This window comes from Lutra lutra, chromosome 12 (assembly GCF_902655055.1).
Source record: "Lutra lutra chromosome 12, mLutLut1.2, whole genome shotgun sequence".
Classification (NCBI taxonomy): domain Eukaryota; kingdom Metazoa; phylum Chordata; class Mammalia; order Carnivora; family Mustelidae; genus Lutra; species Lutra lutra.
Window position 1 is genome coordinate 53,610,134 of NC_062289.1, and position 22,285 is coordinate 53,632,418.

At 40.7% G+C, this 22,285-nt stretch overlaps 1 protein-coding gene across 1 annotated transcript; it reads left to right on the forward strand.

Annotated features, from left to right (window-relative positions):
- Positions 1 to 491: 491 nt before the first annotated feature.
- LOC125081685 (myosin regulatory light chain 12B) lies at positions 492 to 18,492 on the forward strand. Its single transcript, XM_047696354.1, has 4 exons — positions 492 to 763; positions 13,832 to 14,030; positions 16,799 to 16,960; positions 17,998 to 18,492. The coding sequence occupies exons 2-4, from the start codon at positions 13,847 to 13,849 to the stop codon at positions 18,168 to 18,170; spliced, it is 519 nt and encodes a 172-aa protein (XP_047552310.1). The 5' UTR covers positions 492 to 763; positions 13,832 to 13,846; the 3' UTR covers positions 18,171 to 18,492.
- Positions 18,493 to 22,285: the final 3,793 nt, after the last annotated feature.

The window sequence follows — 22,285 nt, forward strand, 5'->3', positions numbered from 1 at the left end:
TTGAGTAAGACTTTCTTGTGGTTGGAAGGGGAGTGAAACAGTCATAGGCTGGCCGTGGTCTGTAAGGCGGTAAACCTTAAATGTGACGGTAGAAAAGCTCCGGTTGGAGCCCAGTTGAAAAAGAAAGAGTTTTCTAGCAGGCAGGGTCCGCCCGGCCGCCGCCCTCTTACCTTCCGTATTACGTGGGACGCAACCTAAACAATCACTTGTTTTACCTCAAGTACAAATGGAACTACGCGAGCTTTACTTCCCCGTGCTAACTCTGAGTCCAGGGTGGGCGGCTTCTGGCGCCGGGGGAACCCCAAATCCTGAGGGATCGCAGCGAGCCCCGCCCTGCCCCACCAGGTCAAATTCCAGGACCGGACCGGCGCCCCGCAGCCGGGGAATGCGGAAGGGCCGCGGGAACTCGCCGTGCCGGGAGGGGGAGGAGTGCGGGCCGCGGGACTGCAGCCGCACGCAAAGGGGGGATGTAGCATCAGGTCCCACAGGCCACAGAAGACAACTAAAGGCCAGGCTGTGTTCGCCGGCCCTAGCCCGGCTCCGCGGCTAGGGACAGTGCGCTTCGCTCGGTCTTGAGCGAGAACACCTCTCGCATCCCCCCCCCTTCCCGAGTTGGATCCAGCCGCGCCTTCCGGTGCGCTTTCCGGTCCACCTCTTCAGGCAGGAAGTGCCGGCCGCCGCCACTGTCGCGCCGCAGCCTAGCCATCGTCGCCGTCGCTCCTCGTCTCGCGCAGGGCAACCCTGGTTCTGGTGTCTGGCGGCGGTGAGTGGCACTCGCCCCCGCGCACGACACCCTTTGGGCCGCGTCCGTCCCTCCTCCCTTCCGGCCTCGCGCCCGCCGCCGGACCCCGCCTCAAGGGGCCGGGGCGCGGGGGGCCGGGGGCTGCCGGACCTGTCAGGTTGGGCGAGAAGGGTGGGCGAGAAGGTCTTGGCAGTGGCCCGGCCTCCGTTTGGAAGTTGAGAGGCCGGGCAGCGGCCGGGCAGATGAAGCCGGGCTCGGGAGACGCCCTGTCGGAAGAGGTGGCTGGGTCCCCAGCAGAGGGTAGACCAGCCCTTGCGTCACCCGGCTGACTTCACCCACCTGGTGCCTCCGACCGCCCCAAGGCTCCGCTGCCAGCGCCTTGCCCTCGGCGGGCCCAGTCCGCCGATGAAGGTGTTGAGCACCTGCTCTGTGTCCTGACATGGTGCTAGGTGCTTTAGTGGGTAGGAGTCTACTGTTGCCTGCTTCTTGCCTTAGATGAAGTGTCCGAGGAAACTATTAGAGCACCTGTGTCGGAGTGCATGGTTGGTACAGGCTAAAATGTAATGATTTCCGTAGGAGTTGTAACTCTCACTGTGTCTTGCATCTTGTAAAGATTTAGTTCATTCGTGGTGATTGAAGAAAAGGATGAATAACAAAAGTCAAGAAAGATTTCCTGGAGAAAGAATCATGACCTTACTGAAGACCTTGGATTTAGCCCTAGGAGGTAGAACTTAAGTATTTCTGGCAGGATCTGTGGAAGGAGGTAACAAGACTAAAAGCTGAAAAAGTGGGAATTGTGTTGTGTGAGAAAGAGGCCGTGGGGGGGGGGGGGGGGAGACTAGCTTGAAAGAAACAAGAAATATAATGAATAATAGCTGGATGTAAGGGTAGGTAGGTAAATAAGTGAGGCGTTTTTACAGATATCTTGAAAACTTGACCGAGAAATAAGAGATTATGTAAGAGGCATCAGGCAGTCATTTTGGATTCTTTAGAAAAGGAGTAATATGAAGAAAGGGGGTGTTTAGAGGATTAGTTTGGCAGCCTTTGTTTAAGATGGATTTAGAATGGTCTTTTGATAAGAGAAGAATCATAACATTTTCGGATTCAAAAGAACTTTGCAGATTATCTTGTGAAATAGATTATCTGTTTTATAGATTATCTTTCATTTTATAGTTGAGGAAACTGAAACCCAGAGAAGTGAGATAATTTGCCCAAGGTCACTTGAAGGATTCACATGTGCCGTCCATTTTCTCTGTAAGCATTAGGTGGACCCCGCTGGACCTCGTAACTAAGTGCACAGCTTTTTGTTTGTTCAGGCTCTGTTGAATGAAACAACTTTTATAATGGCTGGCTTGATATTCATTTATGCTTTAATGAGATTCAATTTAGACAGGATGAACTGAAACTTCTGAAGGATAGATCCCCAGGTGAAGGTCATTGTTTTAGGAAATGAAAGAGCCTGTAAATAGGGCTGGTTGTCCCTCTTTTCTAGGATTCAAAGACATCGGGTATCTGGGGATGAGTTTCATTAACCAGCACCTTTCGTATTTTCCTTAGTCTGCATTTTAGCTGTGTGGTGACATTGCTTGGTACCCCCAACCAGCTATCCACGTTTTCATGATAGAGAATTTGAGCTGTCTATATATATAGGACATTAGGGACCAGTGGTACAAGCTCTGGAGCTAGACTTCCGGAGTACAGATACAAAATATAAACTCTACCATTTTCTAACTGTGTGGCTGTAGGCAAATTGTTTATTCTCTTTGCCCTAATTTTGTCATCTGAGAAATGGAGATAACAGCACCTATATCATTAATTCAGAGGGTTAAATATGTTAATATATGTGAAATGCTTAGACCAAGGGCTAGCACATATTTAGCACTCAGTTATTGTCTATTATCAGCGTTGTTTCCTCCAGATATGGAACAGGGGTTAACTGGTAAGTTTTGTTGAGGATCTCTTAGGGAAGACTCCAGTAGAGTTAATGCTGAACCATGGGTAGACCACAGAGAAAAGATTATTTTGGGAGTCAGATCCAGGATCTACCTTATATATGTATAAGTAATTCTGCTTGTGATAGGAAGGAGGCATATGTATGTATTTGCTTTACTGATATTTATGGAACACCTACTGAGTGTAAGCCACTATTATACCATACAATCCAAGGTAAAAAGGTCACAAAAATGTGTAAGTAAATGACATGGCAAGAGAATATTACTGGGCAGTAAAAAAAGAATAAACCACTGATAAAAGCAACAAGATAAATGAATCTCAGAAATATTATATTGAGTGAAAGAAGTCAGGAATATAGAATATAATTCCATTTATAAGAATGTCAAAGACCGGTGCCTGGGTGGCTCAGTGGGTTAAAGCCTCTGCCTTCAGCTCGGGTCATGATCCCAGAGTCCTAGGATCAAGCCCTGCATCCGGCTCTCTGCTCGGAGGGGGGCCTGCTTCCTCCTCTTTCTCTGCCTGCCTCTCTGCCTACTTGTGATCTCTACCTGTCAAATGGATAAATAAAATCTTAAAAAAAAAATGTCAAAGACAGACAAAACTAATTTATAGTTAATAAATTTCTGATTTATAGGGGCACCTGGGTGGCTGAAATGGGTTAAAGCCTCTGCCTTTGGCTCAGGTCATGATCCCAGGGTCCTGGGATCGAGCCCCACATCAGGCTCTCTGCTCAGCGGGGAACCTGCTTCCCCCTCTCTCTCTGCCTGCCTCTCTGCCTACTTGTGATTTCTGTCTATCAAATAAATAAATAAAATCTTTTTAAAATTTTTAAAAAATAAATTTCTGATTTATAGAAATCTGAGCAATAGTTGCCTATGGGAGAGGGTCATTGACTTGGAAAGAACTTTCTGGAGTGATGTTAACATTTATAACTTCATTGGGATGGTGGTTACATGGGGGTTCACATTTATAAAAACTCATTTTTAAGATCTCTGCATTTTACCATATATAAATTTCACTGCAATAAAACAAAATAATATATGGGAGTTCAGGGGATGGAAAGTTTACTGCCAGCTGGGATGATCATAAAACCTGTAATTTAAAAATGACAGCATTATAATGTATGTGGTAAATATTAAAATACATATACTATGAGGAAAGCTTAGCTGGTACCAAGAGGAAAGCTGTAAAAATTGTGTTTGGCTTTGTAAAAGAAATAATAGATACAATAATTTATAGAACTGATTACATACTGGCCTAAATACGCAGTATAAAAACAGTGATATGTCATTAAGTATATGAGGTTAATTTTGTGAACTGTTCTAGCTTGATTATATACTAAATTCTCCTTATGATTGCTGTTTTCAGACTGTTGCTCATGTATCCAGTCATTTGATCCTCCTAATTAGCACTAGCATTAGTCTTGACTACAATAATGACCATGGGAATCCATGAGAAATTTCTAAAGTTTCTGACAGACCATGCTGAGCGTGAGAATTAAATCAGAAATGACCTTAACTTTTAGCAGAACCGCTCTGTGCTTTTTTGCATTCATTTACTGTTAGGCCTCACCTTGTGCCTCTACTTACAAATTGGCCTTGCTAGAGAAGATCCCCTAAGCATCCTGACCCTGGGCCTCCACTACCATTCTGCTGGAGCTTGGCTGGAACTTGAACTCTTCATCAAGCCTTTGCTCACAAAATCAGCTCCTCTTCCCTTTCCAGTTACCTCATTTTTTTTTTTTTTTAAGATTTTACTTATTTATTTGACAGAGAGAGAGACACAGCGAAAGAGGGAACACAAGCAGGGGGAGAGGAAGAGGGAGAAACAGGCCTCCCACAGAGCAGGGAGCCCAATGCGGGGCTCTATCCCAGGACTCCGGGATCACGACCTGAGCCGAAGGCAGACGCTTTGCGCCTGAGCCACCCAGGCGCCCCCCAGTTACCTCATTTTTGAAAGGAAGCTTTATGCTCCTGATTTTTCAACCAGTAGCTGAGAAAAGCACTACAGTTCAAGTAGATCTTTGGAAAAAACTCCAATTAGGAAGCAAGAAGAACTAGCAAAATCAGCATAGGCATCAGAAGAATAGGATAGTGTTGATGGGAATGTTGAGGAAGTGGTGACTCCGTTGCAGTTCAAAGAGGCACCCACCTAAGGGGCACCTGGCTGGTTCAGTCAGAGCATGCGGCTCTTGATCTCAGGAGATCATGAGTTTGAGCCCCACGTTGGGGAAGAGATTACTTAAAAACAAATAAATAAACTTTTAAAAAAGTAATTAAATAGTATGAGTAACTGTGGGCTAACATTTAAAAACCTACATGGAATGGTTATAAATTACTAGAAAAATCTTTTTAAAATGGCAAAAATGAGGGGTGCCTGGTTGGCTCAGTTGGTAGAGCATGCAAATCTTGGTCTCAGGATTGTAGGTTTGTGCCCCATCTTGGGTGTAGAGATTACTTTAAAAATTAATAAAATCTTTTTTAAAAAAGAAGAGCCCACAGAACTTGGAGAATAGAAGGAATTAAAATTTTCTTTCTTTTTTTTTTTTTTTTTTAGGAATTAAAATTTTCTAACCTGGAATCAAAATTCCCTATCTAATACAAACTTGACTGTGGCCATAATTCTGAAATAAATCATTGTCCTATTTTAATATTAAAGAGGCCAAGGAAACACAGTGGCTTTACTTGTTTTCTAGTACTATATAACCAATTACCCCAAATTCAGCACCTTAAAAAAGCAATAAACAGTTTCCAAGGTCTGGAATTCCAAGGCAGCTTAGCTAATGGTTTTGAGTCTCATGAGGTTGTAGTCCGGGTGTCAGCTGGATTGGCAGTCATTTGAAGGAAGAGCAGCATCCAAGATGGCTGGCACACATGGCTGGCAAGTTGGTGTTGACTCTTGGCGGGGGGCCTCACTTCCCTGCACATGGACCTTTCCATAGGGCTGTGTAGGACCCTTGTGTCCTGGTGCTGGCTTGCCCCAGATTGAGTAGTTTGAGGAAGAGCAAGGCAGAAGGTATATTACAAGATCACACACCATCATTTTTGCAATATCCTGTTGGTTATGAAGAGTAGCAGAATATGCCACTCCAAAATAAGCTACTTTGGCATACAGATTGTTTTGAACTGAAGGCAGTTGAAAAAACAGACAAAAGAAAAGCTCTCTGTCCTATTTGCCTAAAAGCAGGACATAAATGTACAACGGTGTCCTTCCTCCCTTCCAAGAACAAAGATTACCCTCTGGAGACAACTTTAGACTTTTATCAGTGGAGAAAGCCCTGACTTTAGTCTACATGACAAGCCTTACCCCGTTTACTGTGCAATTTCTGCAACTAGCCTCTTCCCCTCACACATACTTCCTTCTTTGTCTTTAGCTGGAGATGATGTCTAAGCTGACTTCTAAGTTACCTTTCAGAGTAGGCTTTTGCCTGGGTATCTCCCATATATACATGTTAGTAAATTTCTGTTTGTCTCTTGTGAATCTATAATTACAGAAGTGCCAGCCAAGAAGTCAGAAGGGTAGAAGGAAAATTATTTTACCTCCCTACACAGGTCAGCCCTTTTCACTGTTGGATGGGATTGCACAAGGGCAAGAGGGCCATCTTGGAGTTTGGCTACCATTGGAGCCAAGGAACAAGTTCAGATGCTCTCGGAGGCCAAGGAACAAGTTCAGAGCTCTCAAAGGGTCTCAGTCACATAAACAAATTCCAGCTGTGACAGGAAGCTGTAGGGAGTAGTGGGAATTGCTTACTGAATACTCATTTATTACAGGAACTTGGGAATGCCGGTCAAGTGACCCCTTATACAGTTTTTCAAGATGTCTGAAATTTGTTTTTATTAAAGTAACTATTCAGCTTTTTAAAATGTTGGCAAACAAATTCAGTTACTTAAAAAGGCATTTTAGGGGCGCCTGGGTGGCTCAGTGGCTTAAAGACTCTGCCTTTAGCTCAGGTCATGATCCCAGGGTCCTGGAATCAAGTCCCGCATCGGGCTCTCTGCTCAGCAGGGAGCCTGCTTCCTCCTCTCTCTGTGCCTGCCTCTCTGCCTACTTGTGATCTATATCTGTCAAATAAATAAATAAAATCTTTAAAAAAATAAAATAAAAAGGCATTTTAAAAAATCACCCCTGGGAAAATTAAATGAACCTCTCTGAAAATTGCATATAGGTTGGGAGCTGCAGTTTGTGACTTTTGATCTGCTTCTTTTTTTTTATAGATGAGGACAATGAGGCTCAGGAAAGCCAAAATGACCTAAGGTCATGTAACTTGTGAATGACAGAACTGGCATTAGTATCCAGGTCTCTAACATCTCCATTAAAACATAATGACCAAATTTTTAAAACTGAAGGGACTCAGTACATAAATAGCGCCTTCTAAATGGTTAATTTTCATTCTCAACCCTCCTGCATGGAATCGCCCAATGCACTTTTTAAAATAGCAGTCATGGGCCCCACCCATCATCACTCAGTTTGTGTTAGAGCGGACTAGGACCTAGGCAACAATTTTTTTAAACTTCCAAGATGATTCTAATGTGCAGCCAAGATTGAGACCAGAAGGTGAACTGCTGTGAGAGAATGTTTACTTGCCATATGGCGACAGCAACCAACTGATTTAAAACACTTAAAGGAAGAAACCTCAAAGGAATGTCGAAGTCCTAGGTAGCTGCCAGAATATGCCCCATAAAAGCCAATAAAGTCATATAGACTGATGAAGTTCACAAGCAATTTCCGCTTATTAGTGATTATCGTGCCCATGGTTTGATTTATACATCAGTATTGCAAGTGTTTTGCAGACATGTAGATTATTATGTAAATATGTTGACACCACAGCCACATATACCAGTATTCCTATATCCCTGCCCTTCTTGTAAACTCTGTGACCAGGACATATAACCTTTAGTTCACACTATATGAGAAATTTACCAAAATAATGAAATAAAAATTTTGAGGAGGAAATGAGAAGTTTTTACTGCTGTTGAGGGCTCTTGATTACATTATATGCTGGTCTATATGGATTTTTTTCTGTAATTATAGTTTATGGAGAGGGTTGGATTATTGTTTTCTCTTTAACATGTATAGGTTAAACATTAATTTGACAGTCCAAGGTAAAAGTTTCAAGCCTTTATGATGTCAAACTAAGGCCATGACTGGTAGGAAATACTGTCACTTTAAATAAATCTAGATTACACAGTCCATTCCACTATGCAGTTCTATTCTGTACGTTGGTTTCCCCAGTTATTGTCTGAATTTATTTGAAAACTCGAGGACTTGAATTCAGAGGAAAGTCACTGCTCAGAAATCATTGGGAGAGGGGAGGGGAGGGATGCCTGGGTAACTCAGTTACGTGTCTTCATCTTGATTTTGACTCATGATTTCAGGGTTGTGAGATTGAGCCCCACACGGGGCTCCCTGCTCAGCGGGGAGTATGCTTGAAGTTCTCTCTCTCTCCTCCCCCTACCCTCTTACACACACTCCCTCTCTTTCTCTCAAATAAATAAATAAAATCTTTTTTAAAAAGGGTCAGTGTTGAATTACATTGATAGTATTGAAAGTTTTTAAAAAATTTTGTGGTAAGGGGCGCCTGGGTGGCTCAGTGGGTTAAAACCTCTGCCTTCAACTCAGGTCATGATCCCAGGGTCCTGGGATCGAGCCCCACATCAGACACTCTGCTCAGCAGGGATCCTGCTTCCCCCACCCTCTCTTTCTACCTGCCTCTCTGCCTACTTGTGATCTCTGTCTGTCCAAAAAAAAAAAAAAATTATGGTAAAATGATTAGAAGAACATATAGTACAAAGTGAATAATATAAAGGTAGAAATAACCTTTAATAAATGGGGTTTGGATCCCAGCTCTGCCACTAGGTGACATTGGGAAAGTTTTTTAATATTTGTTTCCGTTTCTTCATATTTGTAAAGCAGGTATGTTAAGTTTAATGCACATAATGTGCCTAGCACATGAGTCACTCAGTAGATGGTAATGGAGCCCTAAGTTAAGTAAACCTTTAATTTTCTTGCTGGTCTTAAAGCATTTTGGGGCTGGAAAAATAGCAAGAACAGAAGTACACAAGGTAAGAAACTGCATGGTTCCATACAAGCAGTTTGGTGCTGCTGAAGGAAAAGTACAAAGAATGGCTAGAGATAAGGCTGGAGAGGTCATTCTAGTGCATGGAAAGGAGGACCTTGTAGACCATGCTTAAGAACTTAAACTTTCCACTATATGCAGTGGGGAGCCAAAGAAGATTTTTAAGAGAAAGGTAAGGTCATATTCATATGTTCGACACCACTGGCTGGAATGTAAAGGGTAGGTTAGAGGGACGAAAAAGCAAGAAGATATGTTATTTAGCTATAGAAATATTCTGCACAGAAATAATGAAGACCCAGTTTAGGGTGGTGGGAGAGGAATGAGGAAGATGAGCAAGCCTGAGAAATATTCAAGAAGCAAGGGTTGATTCACCAGGGAGAGGGAGGAGTTGGGAATGACTCTAGGTTTCTGGCTTGGCAAATTGGTAAATGATGGTGTCATTAACTGAGAGAAGACAGAAAGCTGAGAAAATTTAGAAACAGGAAGATAATGAATTTGGTGTTCAACACATTGATTCTGAGTGTCTGTGGGGTGTCCAAAAGGGTGCCTTTCACAAGCAGTTGGGTATTAAGAGTCTGCAGCCCAAGGGAAAGGTCAGGCCTGAACATACAGACTTGGTAGTCATCAATGTTGTCAGACCAGTGAGAGTTGATGAGATCATTCAAGGAAAGCAGAATGGAAAGAATTTTAATAAGCCATGGACTGCTAGAATATTGGGAAACATGAATATTTAGGTGAGTGAAGATAAAAGCCTAACAAGAAATGGAGGAGGACCAGTCATAGAAATAGAACAGAGAAGAGTAAATTGGTATCATCAGGTCAAATGTAGCATTGTACATAAGCCAACCTTTCCAATAGCACTAGGAGTCTCCCTTGTGGAGCATCTGGATGGCTCAGTCATTTAAGCATCTGCCTTCAGCTCAGATCATGATTCTGGAGTCTTGGGATCAAGCCCCATGTCCGGCTTCCTGCTGCTTCTCCCTATCCCTCTGCTTCTTGCCCTTGCTTGTGCTCTCTCTCTCTCAAAATAATTTTTTTTCTTTCTTTTTTTTTAAAGAGTCTCCCTTGTAATAGTGGAATGTCTTCAAGGTTGGGAAACTTGCCCTTTTCCATTTTGGACAGTTCATTTCTGTCTTTTTTTTTTTTTTTTTAGGATTTTATTTTTATTTTTTATTAACAGATAATGTATTATTAGCCCCAGGGATACAGGTCTGTGGATCGTCAGGCTTACACACTTCACAGCACTCAACATAGCACATACCCTCCCCAATGTCCATAACCCAACCACCCCCTCCCTAGCCCCCTCCCCCCAGCAACCCCCAGTTTGTTTTGTGAGATTAAGAGTCTCTTATGGTTTGTCGTGGACAGTTCATTTCTACTATTACTGTTCACCAAGGCCAAGAGTTGTTAAGGCTCTGAAGAAAAGAGGCATAAAATGATGTCAAACACAGCTGAGTGATCCAAGGAGTTAGACTGGATTTGGCAGTTTGAAAGCCATTGCAGTAGAGGGGAAAAAAGCCAGGTTGTGATGGGTGGAAAGTGAGTGGGAAGCGAGAAAGTAGAGAAAGCCAAGATCCTTATCTCAGATGGAAAGGGGAAAGAGGATGGTAGTTTCTTTTGGGGGTATAGTTCCTTTCAGATTGATTGTTTTGCTTTACCTCATTTTTCAGCTGATATGTGTGTATGTGTGTAGCATATAGGTATATATATCTATATATAGATATATATAAATGTGTACAGTTTTAAAGTGAAGTATAGGGAGAAAAACTTTTTTAGAAGTTATGGTGTTATTACATTGAGCTTATTACCTGTTCTGTAATCTGTTTTGATTAGGGCCATTGATGAATTGCCCTTGATTGTTTTTCACCTTCCTTCCCTGTTGCCTTCACTTTTGGGGTCAGACTTGTCTTACCATCTAGTGGCATTTCTGGCCTTACTGGTTACCTCCCGTTCTCTCACAGGCATTGCTCCTAATAAAAACCTTTGCATGTTTAATCCCTTCTTGGCATTAGCTTCTTGGAGAACCCCAACCAAGCTTCAGACTTGCAATACTATAGACTTTTCAATACTATAGACTTTTGGGGTAGCTGTAGGGTTAGCATGACACAATTGACTATTTTTAAAAATAAAAATTTACTCTGGGATGTTTTTCTAAATGAGTCTATTACAAATATAATTTGTAGATACTGAGAGAACTAATTCTTGCCTTCAGATTTACTGTCTTTTTTACATATTATATCTTAAAGAAATAGAATCAGAATTTTTAGCACAAAAAAGTTGTAATCACCAGTTTTGGAATATGAAGAAGAATTAAAGCATAGACAAGTGCCTTGCTGGTAGACCACTTTCTGTCTCTGATTTAACCTTCAATGTAACTAAACTCAAATAAACTGTTACAGGACAGAGGAGAAAACTAACACTTACATGGGGTAGAGAAGGTGTTGGAATATGAACTCTATGTTTAGAATAAGAATTCTAAGGCTGGTGTACTTCAAACTTGCACCACTAAGCCAAGCTTCAGAATACCCAGGGTTGGGGTTGGGGTGGAGGGTGGTTTTTTTTTGTTTTGTTTTTGTTTTTGTTTTTTTTTTTAATTGAAGAAAGAGAAGTAAACAGTGTAGATTAAAAGCCCAAGACTAGGGTGCCTGGTTGGCCCAGTTGATAGAGCATGCAGCTCTTGATCTCAGGGTTGTGAGTTCCAGCCCCATGTAGGGTATAGAGTTTACCTTAAAAAAAAAAAAAAAAAAAAAAGAGAGAGAGAGAGAAAGAAAAGAAAAGAAAATTCATGACTAAAAATCCTAGAGACCAAAGTCCAAAACTGCCTTGGTCAGCCACTGCCCAGCCAGTCATTTGCTTTCATACTATGGGGCTGCAGAGTTAAACAACAGTCCCCAAGACCACCCTCATTTCTTTCTTTTTTTTTTTTTTAAGATTTTATTTATTTATTTGACAGACAGAGATGACAAGTAGGCAGAGAGGTAGGCAGAGAGAGTGGGAAGCAGGCTCCCCGCTGAGCAGAGAGCAGGATGCGGGGTTCGATCCCAGGACCCTGGGATCATGACCTGAGCCGAAGGCAGAGGCTTAACCCACTGAGCCACCCAGGCGCCCCTTCCACCCTCATTTCTGATGCCAATCGCAAGTTTGGGCCCCCAAAGACAACCCTCAGGTTTGATAATTTTGCTAGAATTCACATAATTCATTGAAAGCTGTTATATCCTTGGTTATGGTTTATTGCAGTAAAAGGATTCAGATTAAAATCAGCCAAGGAAAGAGATGTGTGCTGCAGTCCAGGAGTGTTCCAAATGCAGAGCTCCAGTTGTCCTCTTCCAGAGACAGTGTTACTCCTCCTGGCAACAAGATGTGACAGTATGCATGGAGTATTGTTAACTAGGAAAGCTCACTTGATCCTTGATAGCCATAGTTTTTGCTGGGGCTCCACCACATAGATACTGTTAGCTACTCTGTGGCTGACCTTAGTCTCTAGCCCCTTGAGAGGTCAAACTGGTAACACATGACCCATAACCCCCACAATAAATTACATTGTTAGATTATCTGATGTGACCCAAGACCCCAGATATAGGCAGGACACTCCACAGGCTTAGAGATTATCTCCCAGAAACAGAGGACAAAGGCCAAGCCTCTCTTTGGGCAAAATTGTTTACTACATAGGGCCATTGGTTTTATATTTTAACCTAGATAATACCTATCTCATAGGGCAATTATGAAGACATTGGATGGAAAAATTGCTCTGGTCTCTCTGGGTTTTCCAAGGTTATACGTAGCTAGTAATGGTGGAGCTGGGATTTGAACTTAGGACTTTCTGATTCCAAAGTTGATAGTATTTTTGCATTGTGTTTATTTAAAACTGCAAATAAAAAATGGAATGAAATGTGTTCATGCTATTTGACATTTACTTTTTTTTTTTTTTTTTTAAGTAGGCTCCATGCCCAGTGTGGAGCCCAACATGGGGCTTGAACTCACAACGCTGAGATCAAAGATCTGAGCTGAGATCGAGAGTAGGACTTGTAACTGACTGAGCCACCCAGGCACCTCCTATTTGACATCTAAATTATTGGTGGCTTTCAGTAGAGTATTGGAAGCTACCATTGGCACCATATTATAGAGAATTGAGGAGTGACTGGAAAGATGAGAAAATGGAGACAGTTGAGTATCAGACTGCTATTCTAAACATTTTGTCAAAGGAAAGGGGAAATGAGGATGAAGCTAGAAGGGATGCAAGATTAAAGAGTAGGTTTGGGGTGCGTGGCTGACTTCGGTTGATAGAGCATGTGACTTGATCTTGGGGTCCTGAGTTTAAGCACCATGTGAGTTCAAGCCCCATGTCAGGTATAGAGATCACTAAAAAAAAAAAGTAGGTTTCAATCATTTTTTTAAGATGAGAGCCTTTTGAACATGTACCATACAGTGACTATACTAGTTCCTTTGTGAATGTTTTCTCATTTAAGTCTCACTGGCATTGAAATAGAGGCTGTTTTGCTATAAAACTGAGGGTTGTGTGAGGTTCCCTGGTTTTCATACTGTGTTTTGAAAAACCAAGGGTCAGAGAGGTTATGCAATACTGGTAATAAAATGGAGTAAAAAGAGTACCTATTGCAGTGGATTATTAGGAGGATCCAATAGGATGATCCTTGTAAAAAGTTAAATGAAATGTCAGCTTTGGAGTCTTTCTCTTTAGGGGAGCCCCAAATCCTCGTAACAGTACTTGGCACATAGTAAGCTATTTAATAAATGCTAGCTATTGTTGTGTATTTTTAAATTAATTTCCACTTTAAAAAAATGAGTCTCATGAAATTTGGAGGCAAGCTATTTAATGATTTCTATTCTGCTTCTTAAATTTTTCAAAACTGCTTTTTCCTAACCATTTAATTGTGACATTGGAAATAAAATTGAAATGCATATTTATTCTTACACAATTGAAGTAATAATTCTACATTAAGAAGTTTTTGCTCACTAACTTGACGTGTTACAGGTTCTTTTTTTGTTTTGTTTTATGTTTAATGCATTTTTTTTTGCTTCATGTTTTTTCTTTTTAACTCTAGAATTAAACAGCCACCATGTCGAGCAAAAAGGCAAAGACCAAGACCACCAAGAAGCGCCCCCAGCGCGCAACATCCAACGTATTCGCCATGTTTGACCAGTCACAGATTCAGGAGTTCAAAGAGGCCTTCAACATGATTGATCAGAACAGAGATGGTTTCATTGACAAGGAGGATTTGCATGATATGCTTGCTTCTCTAGGTAGGCTTTTATATTCTTAATATGCCCACCTCCCAAAAATATTTCAGTGTTTTTTGAATTATTTTTTTGTTTGATGTGTAAGTATTTCTCTCCTTATCTCAGAGGCCTAGTGAGAGATGTCTAGGTAGGAAGTGCCAAGTTGGGGCTGACCAGTCATAAGAGGATTTTATTTATAATTTTCTTACAATTAAGGTAAAGAAAATATAAAGATACAAGATTTAAAGCAAACAGAAACTACCCCTTTGTCATTTTGGTTATATGGGTGTTATTATTCCTTGTATGATTTTGTTGTTGTTTGGTGTAATCTTAAAAAGAAGGGTGAAAAGGAAGGTCTTCCACGTTCTGCCCCAAGTCAGCAGCGATTTTACAGCTGGGAATGGTGAGCCTCCTAGTTCTCTGTAGACTTGCTGGGGAAGGGGTGCAGGTCAGGGATAGCCTACAGTTAGGCTCTGCTCTCTGCTTGTTCTTGACTATTAGCCAAAAAGGACAGTTCAGGGGCGAGAGGGCAAAGAGAGAGGTTGTTATTCTTTTCCTCTTAGGAACAAAATTTTATTTCTTTTTTCTAACATATTATTTTGAAAATTTTTAAGCCTGCAAAAAGTTGAAAGAACAGTGCGATGGACATGCATACATTTTTACCTAGATGCACCAATTTTTAACATTTTACAACATTTTCTTTATTCAGAGTGAGAGTAAAATCAGGATATTGAACTAAGTTACTGACTTGGAGGTGGGTTGGACCCTAGTGTTTTAAGTGTACTCTTTTTGGGCAGGTCACTAATGAAAAAGGTGGTAGAGTAAAACTGAAGGACTTAGTTGTATTACAAAGATTGAACACTCAGGGCACCTGGGTGGGTCAGTTGGTTAAGTGTCTGCCCAGGTCTTGATCTCAGGGTCCGGGGATTGAGCCCCACATTAGGCTCCTTGCTCAGTGGAGAGCCTGCTTCTCCCTCTTCCCCATCTTCCCCATCCCTACTCATTCTCTCTCTCTCTCAGATAAATAAAATCTTAAAAAAAAAAAAAAAAAAGTGAACACTCAAGCCTGTACCCTGCTCATATTAGATGCTCAATTTTTGTTGGGTGAATGAGGGATAGTAGAGGAAGAGACTGACTTTGGGGTCTTCCATTTTGGGGAACCCATGCTTTTTAAAGATATGTATTTATTTACCTTTCAAATCAACAAATTATATTGGATGCCCTGAATTGGGCCCATAGGTACTTAACCTAAACCAATTCATTTTAAGTCCCTGCGTCTTTTCAGTACCCAGGTTTTCTTGACACCTTTGGGTTAGACATTTTTCCCCAAAAAATTATGGCTATAGAGTTGGATTAAATTTGAAGGTAGAAAAGTAGATCTTTTTTAGTTCCTTTCACTTATTCAGTGAATCTTGAAACTAATTTTAGGCTAATTTTTGTATTGTTATGTTGAACAGGTATAATGAATGAGACAGGTAATATACAGTAAGACAGGTTCCCACTTGGCATTTAAATTTCACTCAAGGTCCCAGGAGGAAAACTACATATAAAGCATAATTCTTGATTTGAATGTTACCTGGATGTAACATTCAGATGCTTCCTCAGATATGAATATCTAACTTAAGATGTACTTTTCCTGGAGAATCATTACAAACTTAATGTTGGAAGGAACTTTTCAGATACCAAGTTTAACCAGTCCATTTTACAATTAAAAAAAAAAACAAAAAACAAAAAACTAAACCCTAGACAGCTGCCACCTTTCCTCAGGTCACACAGTCGGTGGCAGAACTGGGATTCAAACTCACTATTTGAGACCCTCCATTCAGGGCTGCTTTTCCTACACCTTGGGAGCCCAAAAATGCCTGGACCAAGAGAAGCGCTTTGTTGTTCCCACCAAGACTGGCCAGTCCTGGGGACTTTCTCCTGACCTCACATAGAGGGTCAGAGGACTCTCCCTCCATAGGGAGAAGTGGTCTCAGTTGAAACTGAGATGAAGATTTCCCATTATGAGCAATACTAAACTAGTTTCACCATATGAGTAAATCGTGTCTGGCAAGTGACTAATAGATAACATTGTTCAAAGTGAGCTCTCGCTTCTAAACCAACCTAATAGTTTTGGCTTAAATGATCAGCTTACTAAATAAAATTTTTGACGCATACCAGTTTATGGGCAACTGTGCCACAATTGGAAATAGAAATATTTCGATTTTTTAAGCAACGGGCTTCAAAGTGTCTGGATGGACTTTTAACATTATTGACATTTAAGATGCAGAAATGTGTCATTACCTGATTCATGGTTTCAGGTGCCTGTATTTGGGGGGCTTTTTTTTGTTTGTTTATTTGTGAGAGAGAGCATGAGCTGGGGGAGAGAGGCAGAAGGGGAGGGAGAAGCAGGCTCTCCACTGAGCAGGGACCTAATGTGGGGCTTGATCCTGGACCCCAAGATAATGACCTGAGCCAGAGGCGGATGCTTAACTGACCGAGCCGCTCCAGGTGTCCCTCAGGTGCCTGTTTTTCATGAAAATAGTGAAGGAAAGCTTGCAGAAAGTATCAGTGAATGAAAAACATTGAACCTGTGCCCACAATACATTCTTATAATGATATAGCAAAGATTTTTTACATTGTTAAAAACTGTCTTTTAAAAATGTTCTTAATGCAAGTTAATTGAAAAAAATAGTTCCATGTGATGATGATGTAATTTAAAAATACACTGGGGAGCAAAGCAGTAGCAAAATAATTATGTATTGAAATTAGTTCTTTGTCCTTAAACGTTAAAATGTGAAATCTTCTAGGGAAGAATCCAACCGATGCATACCTTGAGGCCATGATGAATGAGGCTCCAGGGCCCATAAATTTTACCATGTTCCTCACAATGTTTGGTGAGAAGTTAAATGGCACAGATCCAGAAGATGTCATCAGAAACGCTTTTGCTTGCTTTGATGAAGAAGCAACTGGTGAGTGCTCTTTATTTGTTCATGCCCACCCTCATTCCAAACTATATGAAACACTTTTTAGGAAATGAAAAAGATGAGTAAAATATAACTTTTAAAAAAAATGAATAAACTACCATTTATAATAGTATAATATGACCACAAATGGGAGGTCACGGGCATATAGGTCATAAAGCTGCCCAGTTTATGATATTAATCTTTGAATTTGGTTCGGAGCTTCCTGAAAGCCAAATGGGGAATTGTCTGTTAAATAGTATTTTTTAGACAATGAAAACAACTTCTTCAAGTGACTGTAAATCTCACCAAAAAGTATAATTAACTAACTTGAACAGTTAAAATCTTTTTTTTTCTCATTTTAAAGAGTATAAAGCCTTGCTATTCACATTTCTTACTCCTCTCATTTCCCCTTTTCTTCTCTCTTAACCCTCTCCTCAGCCACCCGCACACTTCCTCAGATACACCTGGCACCCTCCTTCCTGTCTCTACCTCTCACAACTGCACTGTCCCTCATGCACATTTGGTCTTTTTTCTGGGCAGCTGCCTACATCTCTGAAATACAGAGGGTTTTCTTTTTCCTCCTCTAGAAAACACTTGCTTCAAATTAATTTTGTAAGCATTATAATGTATTAACTGTGCTTTTACAGTGAAAGAACTCTAGGGGCGCCTGGGTTAAGCTTGGTTAAGCTTCCGACTCTTGGTCTCAGCTCAGGTCATGATCTCAGGGTCCCGAGATTCAGCCCCATGTTGGGCTCTGTGCTTGATGCAGAGTCTGATTGAGATCTGCTCCCTCTTCCTCTGCCCGTCCCCTGCTCACACTCTCTCTCAAATAAATAAATTTCTTTTTTAAATTCTGAAATGAAAGAACTCAAAATTAATAGGCAAACATAATGATATAGTTATATATTGCCTTAGTGCACTAATTTACTTTGTTCATGTAAATGTGGATATTCTGAAGTATTTTGCAACACTGACCTAGGTTAGAAATGAACCATTAAAGTGCCAGGATGTATTCGTGACTCCTTCTGTCTCCTGCCTGCCAGGCACCATCCAGGAAGATTACCTGAGAGAGCTGCTGACAACCATGGGAGATCGGTTTACAGACGAGGAGGTGGATGAGCTGTACAGAGAAGCGCCTATCGACAAAAAGGGAAATTTCAATTATATTGAGTTCACACGCATCCTTAAACATGGAGCAAAAGACAAAGATGATTGAAAGAACTTTAGCTAATACATTCCAATTGCTTTGTCTTACTCCATTTTATTTCCCAGACACTTTCCCCCACCCTCATAGACCTGTTGCATGCAACTTAGTTTCACAGCTTGGCCTCTTTTTTTGATGTATTTATTCTAGACCTTTCTGCCACTTAGCACTTGTATAATCAAACTGCAAATGGGGTTGAGGTTGTAAATTGTGCTGAAAAAAAGATTGCGAATAAAAATCAACAAATGTGAAAGCCCAGGAAAATATATCCGGTATTTCTGGTTTTGCTGGATTTTTACATTTTTATATAATAAAAACACTATTTTGAAATAAAGATTATGCTGACTCAAATGAAATATAATAGAAGGTTAAACAAGTGGTAGTTGGGGGTAGTCTTTTTTTTTTTTCTTTCTTCAGATTTTCAACTTCACATTCAAATTTCATGGTAAAGCTGATTTTTCACTTATGTGAGACAGTGTTCTTCAGAACTTCTAAGTACAAATTAACATTATGCAGTAAAAACTACTTATTGCCCTTTTTTTTTCATACTTATAGTAAGTCAGATGTTTAAACTATTGGATGATATATATAGGATATATCTGAGAAAACATTTTTTTTTTAAAGATTTTATTTATTTATTTGACAGAGAGAGATCACAAGTAAAGAGGCAGGCAGAGAGAGAGGGGTAAGCAGGCTCCCCGCTGAGCAGAGAGAACCCGATGCGGGGCTCGATCCCAGGACCCTGAGACCATGACCCGAGCCGAAGGCAGAGGCTTTAACCCACTGAGCCACCCAGGTTCCCCTATCTGAGAAAACATTTAACATTTTATGGATCTTAGAGCCTAAGAAGATGAGGCTCTATTCTATTCTATTCTGAAGAAAAGAATAGTTATTACTAACATTTACTGTATGTAAAGCACCACACATGGGTGATTTTTTTCACTGAATCTTCCCAAGAACCTTGTGAGACAGATTTTTGTTGGCTCTATGTTTCAGGTGGGGTTACTGAGCTCTGCAGAGTTGAGTGATTGAGTCACTAGAGTAAGTAAGAGGATTACAACCTGGGGCGCCTGATTCCAGAGCTTATAGTCCTGGAACCCTCTGCTCTCTCTACGAAAAGCCCCAAATGCATAAAAGGTCAAGACATTTCCTTTACACTCTAACATGATTTTGCAGTCATTGAAGTTTGAAGTAATTTGTGGAAATTGGTTATTTGAACAGAATTTCAGAGAAGTATCATGTTAAAAAATAGAAGACAAATGATTATGTGTAAAGGGTGTTCGTGTGGTGTATAGACTATAGGCTATATAGCAAGGACTAGAAAACAGACATGGCTGTTTCAGAGCTCATTGAAAATCCTCAAGGCCAGGCCATGTGCGAAGTTAGAGAAGAAAACCTAGAAAAGGAAAAAAATAAAAATTTTCCCAGTCTTGTTCAACTATCTATTCCCTCTCTTAAAAGTGTTGTATTGGTATTTTATCTGCTGCAAATGAATGCATTTTCATATCATTTAATATTTGTACCTTAGAGCTTGGTGTGGTAGGCAAATTCCTGGCCACATATTGCCACTTAATATTTGAGGGGTTCCTTTTCATCATCTTTAAAATGAGAGAGCAGTTTCATTGTCATGGTCTAGTAGAGTGCTCGCGCTTCAGGAGATCTTTCACCTTTATTATCAAATCCTCACAGCACACGAGATAGGTAGGGCAAGTGTTATTCCTGCTTTTCCAGTGAGATCTAAAGCAACTGTCCAAGCTTCAAGTCACCACGCAGCGTCACACCAGGTGGAGGATCGATGAATGTCAAGGAAAGGGGAAAATCTACCATGACAGTCTTGATCGTCATTAAACCTAGACTGATCAGCCACTTGATCTATGCTAGGCACTGTTGTAAGTGCTGGGGATAACTGGGAGGCAGGACAGACATGCTGCCTGCCCTCCTGGAGTTCACATTCTCTGGTGAGAGGCAGGTCAGGGAGCCATAAACATGACACAAGTACTGTGGGACAAAGAATAGAGCAAGTGTGGCAGAGGGCCTCTGAGATGGGACATTAAGCAGAGATCTGCATGACAAGAAGAGGTCACTTTTCCTTCCACGAGGCAGGAGCGTGGGGAGAACATTGGACAAGGACATGGGATGGTATTTACTGCTTAGTTTAAGTGTGGGATCCTAGGGTTTTGGGAGGGAAGAAAGATGAGTTCGGGTTTTGGAAACTTAACCTTGCCATTGTGTATTAAAAAGGAGGGGCAAGATGAGAAGCAAGAAGGCTTCCAGTTAGTTAGGAGACTATCACTGTCATCCAGGTTAGAGGCAAGGGCGGCTCGGACTCTAGAAATAGTAGAGGAGGTGGCTAGAAAAAGCCTCTCCCTGTCTCTCCTCTGCTCCAACCCTGCCTGGCTGCTGTCTCTTGGACATCATTCCAGCTGCTATCAGTTTGATTTATTCTGTTGCTCCGCTTAAGGGCAGATTTAAAAGACTGGAAGGGAAGAAATTTTCAAGACTATAAAAAATGCAGTTGTTTATTAATATCTTATGTTGACCTGACCTCTCCCTTTCTGTTTCGTCTATAGGATCTCTAAAGAGAGTTCTGGAATCCAGTACTGTAAGGCACCTGAGTTAGGACCGTGTTCCTTTCTGGTGTTCAGTAAGTGCTGGTGATGATGGTGAAAACTCTCTAGTAGCTTTCCCTTTTTTGAGAACCACATAGTGATGATCTCAAGTTGACAGTTCATCTTTTGGGTATCACACTGGGATGTGTGGTTCAATCTCGTAGTTAAAACTGTACTGACTATTTACTATGTACTGAGCATGTTACCCCACTGCCCTTTGAGGTGGGTATTTTTATTACACCTGTTCTACAAATGAAGCACTGAGGAGCAGAGAGGTGACTTACAAGGTTACACAGCTGGGAGGCAATGCAGCTGTACCTTGAGTTCAGCCAGTCTAGCTCCAGAACCTGGCCTCCCAGGAAAATGATTATTGGAAATAACACCATTAGTTTCTTACCATCAGAAAGAAGTTCCAAAACTCTGGAAGGTGGATAAGGTAGGTATTGTTAACCCATTTTACAGTTGAGAATACTGAGTTGCAGAATTTCCCTGACTTGCTCAGCTTGATAGAACTAGACAGTATCTGAGCCAAGACTAGCTTTCAAGCTTTTTAAGAGCTACAGGGCTTCTCATTGAACCTGTAGTTTCCTAATTAAATAATATCTGTAGCCTAACCAAAGTTTTTTCTAATTTATAAATTTATGTATATACTATATCATATATATGAAAACCATCAATATTTATAAAAATGAAATTATATTTAATTATACATCTAATGGATTATCTTTTCTAATAAAATAATTGCATAGAACTAAATTTTAAAATTCAGCAATCCATATGTGAATAAATAGTTAATTTCCTTGATTGTAAATTGACTTTTTAAAAAATATTTTAGGGGCACCTGGGAGGCTCATTGGGTTAAGCCTCTGCCTTCTGCTCAGGTCGTGATCTCAGGGTTCCGGGATTGAGCCCAGCATCGTGGGATCTCTGCTCAGCAGGGAGCCTGCTTCCCCCTCTCTCTGCCTTGCCTCTCTGCCCACTTGTGATCTCTGTCTGTCAAATAAATAAATAAAATCTTCTAAAAAAATTTTAATGTTTTTGAAAACAGGATGTTTTATTATCTATATATATATATATATATAATATTATTTATACTGAAAAATAATTGTATCAGTGTTGCCATTCAAAACCAGTAAATCTTAAAAGATCAGAAACAGTCTTTGAAATATAAACATAAACTACTGAAAAATCTTGTATGAATAGGCTCTGTAAATATATCATGGGGAAATATGAATGAGAATGTGAAAGTTTATCACCTATTGAAATTCTGAGAAAAGTTTTCTTGAACAGAAAAATGCTGAGGATCACAGATTGCATACATCACCTTCTTTTGTCATATACAATTTTAGAGACAATAATCAGAAGTGTCACTAGATGGCACTATTATTCTTGGTACAGTCATAACTTAGTCCTTAATGAACTTGAGTGATAAAGCAAAGGATAAATATGTAGAATATTAGTCCCAACAAAGCTGTAACATTATCAAAATTGCTTCTTAAAGGGAAAGAATTAATTTTA